Raw genomic sequence first — 13,834 nt, 5'->3', positions numbered from 1 at the left:
TTCATTTAAATAGGTTCCGTAGTTTAATTCATATTCGTCCAGTGAAATATTTTGTTTACATCGTCCATTTCAATATATATAAATATATATATATATATATATATATATATATATATATATATATATATATATATATATATATATATATATATACATACATACATATATGTTTGTGTGTTTTTTGTATGTATGTGTAAAATTCCAAGTACTTACATGTGAAATTTGATATATATTAAAACGGAAAGGTTCTTACCGGGCTACTCTTACGATAACACGTGTTGCTCAAGTTTCGGGAAAGGTACCGTGATACCTGGAATTCGAAGGAAAGCTTTAGAATAAGAAGACCTTAACTGATCTTGCAGTTTCAGAAAGCCATTACAGGTGAAGGAAAGGTAACACTGAAACACTTTACTAGTAAAGTACAAAGATGGAAAAAATATCTCTCAAGAACAAAATGAGTATTGGTAATTTCCAATGTCGATCGTTAAAATTCACCCATTAAATATTTTGCATTGTGCTTCGTATCTCCACTGGGCGAAAGCTGGCTTGGCGTAAGTCGTCTTGCAATCCACTCTCAGCTGTAGGAAGAGAGACAATATCTTTTGAGTGGTTTCACCTCGGTGGTTTGAGGATTACCTCTTCGAGGTCCTCATTTTTTATATGATATGAAGATGCATCACAGTATTCATTGATCACTCATGTTTTTTAATTTCTTTTTCTTTCACTCCTTTCTCTCGTTCTCTGTAACTCACAACAGTAGACTTACAACCAAGCACATAATTTTCTCGCCTGGCTTGCGTTGGGACTGAACTCAGATTCATCATTTGCTGTCCAAGCGTGGTTCTATTGTGCTTCTAGGACCAGAGAGAGAGAGAGAGAGAGAGAGAGAGAGATAGAGAGAGAGAGAGAGAGAGAGAGAGAGAGAGAGAGAGAGAGAGAGAATTTCATACAATTGTACCAAAGTATCCATAAGGTATAGCTTCTTTGGGGGAGTATAAAGTAACGGGGAATGACTGTTTCGTGTAGAACAGTTGATAAGGTTATATCTGTCTTGTTTATTAAGGAATTAAGTCAATAAGATAGTGACCTGTTTGTTGTAAAATTAGTAAGCATTAAGTAAATGAGAGTGAGTAACGCATTTGATAGAATAAATACACGGGCGTTACTGGAGTTATTTGTAGAAAAATAAATTTTGGTTTTGCGAGTATCAAGTAAATGCGAGAGTGACGTGTTAGGTGTAAAAGTAGGTCTGAGATCATACCTGTGTCTTGTAATCTGTGTTCCACTTCTCAAGCGCTGGCAGCAAGAATTCAGATACTTCGTCAATATCTGTCTTGTAAGCCATGTTCCATTTGTAGACTATGCTGCACACGGAATCTCCAGATGGTGCCTTAGTGAATCCCAAGAGATTAGCAAATAAAATACACGAACAACAAGTAATTTTTATGGAAATGGTGTTCGACTGATGAAAATCAGTGACTTTAAAATTATATTCCTTTAGGGAAAGAATTATACGCAAATGTCAGCAGACATCAGTAAAGGCAGAAAATAATGCAGAAATAAATGCTCAACAACTCGGAACTTTGTGCAATGGGTGTAATGTTTGAAATACTCACCATAGAGGTTGCTACGACTTGAATTCAGTGAAAATATTGATAGTTATGAGAGCAGTTTTAAATGAAAATACAGAATATCGGTATTATAACACGCACAAAACTTGTTGCTATTATAAAATGTCCATTGGTGGTCTGAAATTGAAAACTCATCCAAGAGAAATTATACTCTCATGGTGGCTACAGGTCCTCCAGATAAAAGAGGAGGTTTGAGAGGTAGATTCAAAACCTGTATTGCAAATGACAGCGAGTCATAATGAGGCCTGAGAGCCAACTTATTGAGTGCTTAAATTTGATCTTAACAAAAACAAATATATTTATATATATACTTACTTTGCCGTCAATCGTGTATTCCTTGATGTATCTGAAAACTGTGGCCTGCCAGAGCATGAGACGCATTGTGACCATGTCCACGTACTGCAGCACAATGTTTTGAGGGTGGTTGATCCCAGCATACAAAGACCTGTTAAACGTTGAAGGTCACTGAAGTTGATTCATCCTTATTCAAGTTCGGCTACACTGATCACAGGTTACAATGACCAATTAAACCTTTTATATCACTAAAATTGGGTCCTTATTATTGAAGCAGATTTGGCATGGTTCCCTCAAACTTACAGAGACCTGGTATAAGTATTTTGGTGTTGGAATTGCTTCATCATTATTTAGTATGTACATTTTTTTTGGCCTAGATGCCTGTTCCAACAAGAAATGAACATGACAACTTGACTGCCATTGATGGATCAACTGAACTTAACATAGTGATGGAATATCTGAACATTAAAGAAGAATATTTACATGATGGTTTCGCGTTCGTTGTCCATAGCAATGGTGAGATCGAGAGCTGAGAAATCGCCTACGGTGCTGTTGTTGTCGAGGTATAACTCGAGGTTTTCAGACATGCGTTTAACAGCATCCTGGGTTTGACGCAAGATCACTTGGTCGACGGTCTCTTCAGCCAAGGCACTGGCAGTTTCTGTTGTGAATGCGAGTGGTACTAACAATTTTTTGTGAATAAAAAGTGGGACTAGCAGCTATTTTTATAAGAGAAAATACACACTGGTACCATTTGTTATGAATGAAAAGGTGTACTAGCTGCTTTTAGGAATGAAAAGTGTCACTGACCAATTTTATGAAAGATAAGTGTAAATGCCAGTACTGTCAAGAAAAGTGGCATTGGTATTTTCTGTAATAACCGAAAAGTAGCACATAACTTTTGTGAATTAAGAGTGGCACTGGCAATATCTAATATAAATAAAAAATGGCATCGACAGTTTCTGATATGAAGAAAAACTGTCACTGGCAAATGATGTTATGACGGAAAAGTCACACTTACAATTCCTGATATAAATGAAAAGTAGCAGACGGTTCTTGCTATGAGTGGGAAAGCGCACTATAAGCTGTTGTTAAGAGTGAAAAGTGGCATTGGCATAATTTGACGAAAAATGTGGTACTGTACTGGCAATATTGTTAGGAGTGAAAATTGGCTCTGTCAGCTTTTCTTCCGAATGGAAAGTGGTCCTGGCGATTTTATTGTGAATGAAAAGTGGCACAAGCAAGTTTTATTTTGAATCAAAAGTGGTATTAGGAAAGATTAAACATGTCACCGTAAATTTGTGATGTGTGTCGTTATACTAAGTTTTAGTGTATAGTATGAATTTCTCATTCTTACAATTTTATCTTTGGGAGAGGCCAAGACTGGCAGAACTGCGTCAATCGCACTCGGATGAAGCGGAAATGCAAAGGAGGGCAGGGCATTCCAGTCTGAAAGTGAATGGTATCAACAACCGGTCAAATTTGTTTCCATGCAAATTTAGAGTTGGCTCCTCATAAAAAGTTGTTCCTATGTAAGTTAACTACTTCAGTGCGTCCATTAAGTGTTGCAAGTTACTCTGCGACGGTACTGAGAATTTTTCTCCCAATTTTTGGGAGGAACATGAGAGAATGTTGAGAGGGTAAGGTGCGCATCTTCCTGAAGCTCCAATCTAAGTCCCTTCATAATTTCAAACGATCCACTGATGAGAGAAAGAAGCCCAGAGTTGGACGCTGGCAGATCTAAGCGTGGATTTCACTCTCCGTGGAATATCGTTGTTACACACGGAAAATTAAATGTGTTCTCGCAGTGTACGCGTACCAGGCTTCACAATCCCTCAGATAGCGCGAAAGTCATAAACTTGAAGGTTGAATGGTTTACTCGAGGTTTCTCACCGTTCATTTCCAAACAGCGTAATTTTCTGCCTACCTTTGTATTCCCAGATACATTTTACCAGCTTTTTAGAGAGAGAGAGAATGGCTGAATGGCTGAAATCTTTCCGGGACCGCATTGTTTTGTGGTTGGGTGTGGATGTTGGTGTGGGTGTGTGTGTGTGTGGTGGAGTGGGGTGGGGTTTGTCCCTGCCCGTCTAAGTCTCTGCGATATTATTATTATTATTATTATTATTATTATTATTATTATTATTATTATTATGATTTACTTCATCAGGCCACAGTTGTCGCCAACATCGGTGCTTCTGTTATAACTGTAGATACCCGGGCTACTCTTTCGTTGTCAGTTTCGAAGACATGGATTTAAATAGTCAAGCAAAAGGGAAGGTGCGAAAAAATCTGTAACAGAATGAGAATAGAGAAACTTTTACTTAGTACTCTTAACTAACTGCGTAAATAGTAATGAAGCACTGAATTTTTACTTTGTACCCCTATTCCGCGTCAGTATCAAGAAGACTAGTTCCCAATTGACTCAGTCATCATTTAGATAATCACATCAAAGCTGGGCTTGTCTCTCCTTCAGACAGAACTTGACGCCTTACCTGAGAGCTCCTCCCAGTAGTTCTCGTTCGTTTCGGTCTTATATCTGGTCTTCAAGAAGCTGGCAAAGATTTCGACGCCTTTGTAAATGGGGCCTGCAATTCTCAGGACTTTGGCTACTTTGCTTCCTATGCTGGTCAGGGTTTCTGCAACGACGATTTAAATAGATAATGGAAAGACAAATTCGGTAAATAAGTGATGTGGAAAAAGATTTGATTAATAGGTAATATTCAGGACTTTACTGATCTGAGAACAGAAATTTAGTAAATAAAAAAATGTCCTGTGAGAAACAGTTTATATCGGTTTGCGTATTTTGTTATTATCGGTAACTGTTAATTTTAAATATCTTATTGGAAAGTTGAGTGACTCAAAGGACAAAGGAAACATTCCTCCTTCTTAAAGTGAAATTCATTTCGAAATTTGAATAAGAAATCACACTGGGATGAAACTTTAGTTTTCTTTTTTTTTATGATAAGACCAAGTCTTAACCAAAAGGTTAAAGTTAATTTCTGGCCTTGAATTAGGAAGAGCGTTTGAACAATTCTTCAATTTAGTTTTTAAGTTTTCTGTTGAGTTGAAAATTAGCTTCTGCTCTATTTCCTCAACATAGTTTTAGTCTTTGCAGCAACGTGCAGAGCTAATTTACTTAAGCAAATTACTTGAGAATAAATCCTAAACAGTCATATATACATTGGAAACAAAATCAGGTTCAATCAGCTGCAGTTAATTACTTGTAAATAACAACTTTCATCAAATAATCGGAGGTCAGATTTACTCACAGAGCTTCGTCAAGTTGAATATTTGTTGCCTATTTCAGAGCTAATTTTCAGATTTATTTGAAAGACTAGGGTTGGACCTTTTCCGACTTCCTCTGAAGACTTATTCCTTAAATGTTTTAGTTGTAATTTAATCTTATTTCAGCGGTTTTTAGACTTGTGACGGTTGTTTCAGACTTACCTATTAGATTTATTCCAGACTTGTGAGACTTACTTCAGACCTTCCTTTTAGACTGATTTTAGACTTTGTCATGTTCGCGCTGCCGCGTGAAGGAAAGGAAACTACACCTGACTGAAAGGGGGGGGACGGCACTCAAATGAACAGAGATAAGATGCAAGTGAAAAATACTCTAAATTACCAATAAATGAAAAGGATTGAAGGTAAACTTGGGTTGTCCACTAAATAGCATAATTCACTAATTAAATCAGAAGATGAAATATACACAGGACCTATCAATCTAGCTCCGTGGCACGATTCAAGGGTTACGTTACACAAAGTATAAAAAATGTTCTGAAGCAGAGTGCCATAACTGCAGATTTTTATACACTGAGCTTTCTAGGCTAACAAGCAAAATACATTTCGGGGAGAATCCAAAGATCTACAGTGAGGGGTACGATGAGCGAAAGCGTTTGCGCTGCTGTTGTCCGAATATCGTGACTGGATATGGCACCTGGTATGCAAGAAGGTGGCACCGTTGGCCTACAGTGATCTTACACTACAGGGACTCGAAATCACGGATCTGCAAGAGCAGGAGAGTTGAAAACACATACGAATGGACTCGAGTGTAATGAAAATGAATCCACGTAGGCTAAGTAGCAAAGCACTGTTTACGTAATAATTAAAATCTAAAGACAATTCGCGAATGAAGCTAAAACAAGTCACTGTTGATCACAATTCCACCACAATCAAAATCACAGAGCTCTCTGAAGGAAAGGGACAGGAATATGGTTACAGGTATTAGGAGAACAGGTATATAAACACCGTTAGGGTAGTTAAGGGGCTGACAAACAACTTCTGATAACATTACTTTAGGTCTGACAAGCGTGGGGATCATAGAGCCAAGTTTCTGCAGTAGGGCGTCAGCAGAAGCGTTGTCACTCAATGTTCTCCAACAGAGGAGAAGTATGACGAAGGTAGGGGGGCTGGAGGCTAATAGGACATCTGCCTGTAGAAGTGAGTAGCCGTAGCCAGATACGTGAATCTTTAGCGTAGCAGCATAGGAATGCTTCAAGCAGGACTCAGGCGTAGTCTCTTGGTAACTTCTGGACAAGGGGACGGCTAGCATCAGGTTCCAGTGGCGTGAAGTCAGGAGAGCAGACTAACGGAGTAGTGTAAGGTTTGACTAGACTAACGGGTGTGTGTGTGTGCGTGTGGAGTGCCAGGAGGATGGTGTCGTAGAGTGGCATTGTAGAGGTGGCCAGTATGGGGTATACTAGCGGTGTGACTTCAGAAGTAGGTTAGGTAGAGTGTCTACGATCAGGGAGACACCTGAAGGAGGACTAGCATAGACTATAACAGCGGTGTGGCTTCTGAAGAGGGACTAGCACAGGTTGCACTAGCAGTGTGATGTCTGGAAGGTGACTAGCAAAGAATGGTCTGTTGGAGCCAGTATATATACCAAGCCAGGTGCCAGCAACAGTTGTATTTTGACACTTCTGACAGTCCCTTATTAATGGTTACTCCATTGTCCTTCTTGTAGGGTGTGTTGTTAATCGGGCTAAGTACCTGGAAAGGTCATTGTCTGGCGGCCAGATAAGGGTTCGAGAGAAGAGGTGTCAATGGGGTAGACAATTAGATGGGGGAGTCGAGGGATTTGTAGGCGGGGATGCAGGTGTTGGCAGATGCGGGTCAGGTCAAGAAAGGTGACCCTTGATGGCATCGCAGGTGGTTTGGAAGGAGGGGAAACTCAGAAAAATACGAAAGGGCATGCGTGACTGGGGAATTGAGAACAATAGTAACAACAAAAGGAACTCTCAAAGGGGGGCGTGCTACTTGCAAGCGGCTATGAGAAATGTCACTTTAGGGGAGCATTACTAGGGCCAGGTCAGATTCAGTAATTACTCGTGGTAGGGTCCTGCACTTAGTTTCTCATTAGACACCTGCCTGGCTTATCTGAGCCTGGGAAAACATGGGAGCGCTTTGGTGTGAAAAGATCAAAACAACCAGTACTTCTTTGAAATGTACTTTAATTCACATTCGGGAGATAATTATTCTAATTTAACTTATTTTTGCAAAATGAAGAGGGAAAATCACAACAAACGTAGAAGGCATGTGTGACAACTTTTTAAAACTTATTTTATAGAATTATTCCTGACTTTTTGTAGACTTACATATGACTCGTTTCCAACTTACTTGTTTATACTTGTTTCAAGTTTTGTATGATCTGTGACACTTATGTCACACTTGCTGTTTACCCTTATTTCAAACTTATCAGTCTTGCCTCAGACTCTATTTAAAGCGACGTTTATCTTGTAGTAGTTGATGAGACTCACAATTTCGACTCATATCAGACTTTTCCAGACTGAGACTTCCTTCAAACCTACCTTTCAAGCTTCTTGTGGGATATTTCTCTCGGCCTGCAAGAGTCTCAGTCTCTCCTTCGGGCTTTGGGGGTGAGCCCGAGTGGGCGTTCGTGAAGGCGCAATCTCGAGTCAAAATGGTTTCCTCTTCCTCGACAGTCACACGAGCGCGAGCCGAAACGAGCGATGGTTGATTGGCAATAATGGCACAGAGGGCCACGCCGATCGCTAGCAGACTGAAGATTAGTTTCATTCTGGATGGAAGAGAGTGTTCTTTACAGTAGAATTCGCCAATTTTTCTCTGCCTTCTTTTTTTTATAAAAGATTTAATTTTTCTCTAGTTTTTTTAAAAGAACAAATAGATTATGGATAGTGGTAAATGAATAAAGAATACACATACTACACACACACACACACACATGCATATATATATATATATATATATATATATATATATATGTGTGTGTGTGTGTGTGTGGAATAATAATGCTGTGTGTATAGAGGCTATATTTATACACACACACACACACACACACACACACACATATATATATATATATATATATATATATATATATATATATATATATATATATATATATATATATATATATATATATATATATATATATATATATATATATATATATATATATATATATATATATATATATATATATATATATATATATATTAGGGTATTGATATATAATACTGAATACAGACATCATATACCTGACTCTCTTCATCAGTTCTCCCGGAGCTGTCGACAGCTCATGGCTAATATATAGTCCTCCATCCAACTGCATACAAGAAAATAAAAGAGTAATGCTCACGGAAACCAACAGCTGAACTGATAATGCAAAAGGGTGCATTCTCCGTATTCTCGTGTGAAACTGGTGTGCAAACCAGATGGAACCTGAAGGTTTCTGCATTTCTTGGAAATCGAAGGTTTAATTTATCTTTTAATTTATGTCTTTCAACAGTATTTTTTTTTTATTTGCGGTGTTTTAATATTTTCAGATGTAGGTATTTTTGCGTAATGTTTAATAATAATAGGAATGATAATGATAAAACTTCCTTATAATAATATACCGTGTATCTGTATATTTATTTTTGTATGTAACATTGATAGTCTACAGCGAACGAACTCCACATTTAGACCTGCGCTCGTTCAGCCTAGGTGCAACCTCTCTCACCACAAGCCTATATAAACATCGAAACATTCCTAGGGTCGGGACTTGTCGTTTCGATCCTCCCTTATGTTCACATTTTCCTGTGTAACTCAGTCCCTGGGTAGTGAACTCAACGTTTAACTATCATAAGATCGTCAACATGAAAATACAGAACAACATTACTAATTAATATATCTGTGCTTCTGTCTGTCTGTTTACAGTGCAATGGCAATATATTATAAAAAAAAAAGTACCAAGCATGACGCATGGACATTCAAATCCTGAGTGCCTCGTTATCAAGGCAATTAGCATTTTGTGTTCCCATGTAGAACATGATTATAAAAATGGACCCCATAACTTGGAGAGAAATTAGTACGCTGTAAATGAAATTAAAGGTATACAAAAGCTCTCTACAAGCGTAAAGGTAGCTCTTGAGCACAGTAAGCAAGGGACAGGTCATTGTGCCGTCGCAGTGTCCTAAAGACCGACGATAATTATTTGCTCGTACATCTGATCAGCACCCAAACCAGCGCTTCATCAAGCCAGGACCGCAGGGAGCCAAGCAGTGGCTGCTGATGACTCAGCAGGTAGAAGACCTATAAATCACCCACCCTGGTGGGTGATTTATAGGTCGGCTATTACACGGGCGAATTTTCACGCAGCACGGCTCCGTTCGCTCAGCATTTGCTGAACAAAACTATTACACGGTCGCGAGCACACGCAGCCGTTTCAGCAAAGCAAACTGTGCGTTGCCATGACAACGGTAGCACCATGTGATCAGCTGTTTCAGTCCCCATATCGAGAAAGCAGCTGCTGGAAAATCAAAACAAACCCTAGAAAGTCATAGTGTTGGCATCAAGACGCATTATAATCATGGAAATGTCTCATCTCTACACCAATGACCAGAATATGGCCATGGCAATGGCTTTGGTAGTAATCGCGGTGGCTGAAGAAGAACGTGTTAGGCTAATTACGCTAGCAGCCCTTGTGTTGCACAATTATTTATTTAAAGAATCTAGACACAATGAAATAGCACCAGAGTTAATCGACAGAGACGATGTAAATAATGGTAGAGTAATTGCAGGGCAATGGCGTAATGACACTGGTGTTGGCTGGGAAAACTTAAATGCTTTAAATCCGAAGGCCACGCAGGGCACGCTATCAATGTACGCAACGTATTTTGTGAATAAAGGCAAGGTAGCATTTCAGGATGCTATGGCCTTCAGACACTAGCTCTTCTTTTTATTTTGTGGTGATGATAATAATTAAGAGCTACAAACATACTTGTATAGGAAATAAAAGTGCAATAAAAGTGTTCTGCATAAATTTTATAGGATAAATAAAGTTTCTGTATACCAATGTTTTTTTATTTAACATCATAATGCAATGTGTAAAACATAAAATTATGGCCCTGGTACAGATTCTTTTCTTTTGTGTGTTATATCTATATCCCATGGAAGAAATCATACAGGAAAAAAAATACCACCTTACAACAGTTTATGTCCAATGATTAACTGCATTCCTCCTCTTTCAACTTGTTTAGGAATGCAGCAAGTTTAAGCATAAGTTTTGGATGTTTATGGCGGAAATTCAGAGAATTACTTCTTTTACAAAAACCCTGCTGCGTATGGGATGTCTTCTTTCCTTTGTGCTTGTGCAGTGGTTTTTAAAAAGATAATGCTACCTCGGTTGCACTGGGTGCAATGTTCTGGTGTCATATTCCTTTTACGTTTTGGAGTCAGTTCGACCAACCTTTCATTATTCCGCGATGATGATGATGATGATCGACTTGTTCCTGGCACAGAGTGTGAAGATGATGGGGTAGGCAGATCAATGTCATCTACACTACTGTCATAATTGAATGTCTGCAATGGCTGATGGATGACTTCATCATCAGACTGATAGGAGTCAACTTTATCAAAAGAGATTGGGATAACTGGGAATCCTGCTGATTGATAGAGTCAACTTGTACCAAAAGAGATTGGGATAACTGGGAATCCTGCTGATTGAAGGTCTGAGACTCCTGCTGGTGGGAGGACTGGGACTCCTGCTGAAAAAAAGGTAAATCATAAAAAAGGAATATACAAATTAAAACTTTCTATAATAAATCTGAAATGCAAAAATAAACACACAATACTTGAAACAGTCATACATTCTTAATACTTACAGACACAGTAGTCTCAAGGTTTGATGTACTCTTCCTGGGGTGACAACATCAGTCAGTCAACATTAAATCAAAGAGCCTCCATTTTGGAACAAAGTCTCCTCCTAAGCCACTTTTTACTCGTTTGATTTTAGCCAGTTCCTCCGAAATGATGTTTTTAGCTACTAAACTTCATCATTACAGCATCTGCAAGAGAAAAATTCAAGTTTGATTAACTCACAATAATCATAGAAATAATGAAATAAAAGGGGTATTTTGATTAACTTATAATAATCATAGAAATAATGAAATGAAAGGGTGTTTTATAAGTTGGCAAAACAGGGGATCAGGGTGAATGCCTCCTGGCCAGGCTAAAATGTTAGGTTAAAATTTCAGCTTTTAAGGCTGGTATCCAAAAACAAAAACAAAGTCTAAAATACTCAATGCAGGGGATCAAAGGGCCTCTGGCCAGCGTATGTTCATACTTGTTCAATGAAACGACACTAAGACAATTTCCCTCTATGTACATGCAACATTTGAGATGTGAATAGTCAATATTCAGAATTTCTCATAGTAACCATGCAATAATTCAGTGACAGGTCAGGAGGTTAGGTAGGTGTTTTAGGACATTATAGGGCACTAGCCTAACCCAAAACACCTACTAACCTGTCCCAACTGGTTAATTCCTAGCTGATGGCTGCCCCAATCGTTGTTAAAGAGTTCCACCTTCATACTTACATTTTAGGACAATATAAACAACTTTTCTACTATAACTTTTCCTAAATTAAACACCAAAAAATGATAATGGTGCTGTTTGATACTCAAATTATGCTATCCTACCCAGAGTGCCGTTATGTCCTCTGAATTCTAGCTTATATCTGTTACAGTATATTAAGCAATATGAGTAGAAGCTTGCCACTCGTTGAGTGTTAATAAAGTATTTATCACGAAATAACCCAAACATATTGTCACATGCTAATGGTATCATATCACATAACTGACAAAGGTTAGGTTGGTGTTTATGGTTAAACTAGCCTCTAATGGCAGTTCTCTAACATTGGCTGGCCACAGAACTATGAAAGGAATAGCCTAACTAGGTCATATATTATTGCATAAGTGCCATTGCTTTTAAAAGCCCAATAGGCCATGGCTTTAATGGCCTAAAGGCCATTGATGCCTAGCCCAGCTATTCATAGCTTTGCATGTCCTAGCTAGGCCATGATTTTGAAATTACCTTACTTCACACAAAAAATATGGCCTACTTGACAACCAAATATGGCCTAAAGTGTTCTACTACTACTATAAAACTAAATAGTGACTACATAAAAATGGGCTACATACCTGCATCATTAATTCCTCTTTTCATGGATGCTTCTTGAAGTTCCCTCACTATCTCAGCATACAAGTACTTTTTAATCGTTTTTGTCTTGCTGTTAAAAGGATCCCTTGGATTCCAAACATTGGTCGCGATCTCACTTTTGCAATAAGGCTCTCCTCAATCTCAAATGTCCATTGCACAAACATGGTGATGTTCTTGACGATGCTCTGTAGCTCGTGAACGTGAACGTCGACCGCCGAACGATGTGTAAACAAATGCTGGCGATTTCATCCCAGCAGTGATGGGTATACACGAATCAGGTTTTGCTGGACGTACTAAGCGTTTGTTCAAAATGCTGAGCGAACCTGCCATGCTGCGTGAAAATTCGCCCGTGTAATAGGCTCACTGACGGTAAGGCTGTGTTGCCAGTAAAATCTGCCATGCCTAAGTGGAGCTTGAACTCAAGACCACTTCACTGCAAAGTCCACATGAAGGTATCGGACAGTACTGTATTTCCAGATTGTGTTTTCTCATGTTTCCATGCCGCAAAAAACGATGGTTATATAAAAGTGTCAAGAAACCAAGTCCTAACACTAGGGATGTTACAGTCGTTCTTAAACGCTTGGCCCAAGTGCCAGTGACGAGAGGATGGCTCAGGGCTGGTTGAAAGCAAACACAAATGTAGAGTTTATTACCTGTAGATTATTATTACAAAAAAAAATGTGTGGACGTATATTGCATTTTGTTGTATATGTATTGTTATGGCAAATGTTCTAATCATTGAAAAAATGAGACCTAAATCATCCAGCAAGGCACGCTTTCTTTTTCATAGCATTGCATCTACAGAGCGAGAGTGTGGAGGGAGAGAAAAATACCAACGAAATTTACTTTTACAATAACTTTTTAAGAGACCACTTAGGAACAGCGATTATTTAGAAAGAGACCTCTTAGTATACCATAACTTTTATCGGTTCCTTGATATTATCAGAATAAAAGGACAAAATGAAAACAAAAGCGTTTTACTTTTTATTTATTAATTATCTTTTATTTTTGTGTTCCCCGGGCATTTTTCCACTTCAGTTTTTGTTTACAACTGGAATTTCAAAAATTGTCAGGTGGTTCATTCCCGCAAAAGGTGCTCCAAGGTTATGTGGCCCACATAGACAGTTATCGTTGTAGACGCAGGTTTTCGTTTTCCCACAAACTTTTGCCTAGATAGTTTTTGTGATACAGCCAACCCTTGCTTTACCCAGGGCCGAATGTAAATAAAAATATTTCAATATATATATAAAAATAAATAGAAAAGTAATGATAGAAGTTGAAGAATTTCCATCAGATACCTGAGTATGAAGGAGAACTGCACAAAGAAACAAAGAGAGCTGATAAATGTTTTGCTTATTCACCCAAATGAACTTACATGCATATGTAGGCTATAGAAATAAACAAATCAAAATTAACAATATTGTGTACGAAAATGCAAGAGGTAA

The 13,834-nt window shown here is 38.3% G+C and overlaps 1 protein-coding gene across 1 annotated transcript in view; it reads right to left on the bottom strand.

Moving 5' to 3' along the window:
- The window catches only part of LOC136825523 (uncharacterized), a 10,261-nt gene extending 1,701 nt beyond the window's left edge, over window positions 1–8,560 (bottom strand). Inside the window, exons 1-8 of the mRNA XM_067082097.1 lie at window positions 8,447–8,560; window positions 7,736–7,965; window positions 4,418–4,561; window positions 2,409–2,586; window positions 1,947–2,076; window positions 1,262–1,390; window positions 496–578; window positions 254–310 (exon numbers count right to left, since the gene is read on the bottom strand). Of these exons, the coding sequence (XP_066938198.1) occupies window positions 283–310; window positions 496–578; window positions 1,262–1,390; window positions 1,947–2,076; window positions 2,409–2,586; window positions 4,418–4,561; window positions 7,736–7,965; window positions 8,447–8,520 (996 nt within the window). The 5' untranslated portion in view covers window positions 8,521–8,560 and the 3' untranslated portion in view covers window positions 254–282. The remainder of the gene's footprint in view (window positions 1–253; window positions 311–495; window positions 579–1,261; window positions 1,391–1,946; window positions 2,077–2,408; window positions 2,587–4,417; window positions 4,562–7,735; window positions 7,966–8,446) is intronic.
- Between the last annotated feature and the right edge of the window lie 5,274 nt (window positions 8,561–13,834).

This window comes from Macrobrachium rosenbergii, chromosome 37, assembly GCF_040412425.1.
Source record: "Macrobrachium rosenbergii isolate ZJJX-2024 chromosome 37, ASM4041242v1, whole genome shotgun sequence".
NCBI classification, from domain to species: domain Eukaryota; kingdom Metazoa; phylum Arthropoda; class Malacostraca; order Decapoda; family Palaemonidae; genus Macrobrachium; species Macrobrachium rosenbergii.
Note: the sequence above shows the minus strand (reverse complement) of the source record. Positions and strands in the feature narration are given on the sequence as shown.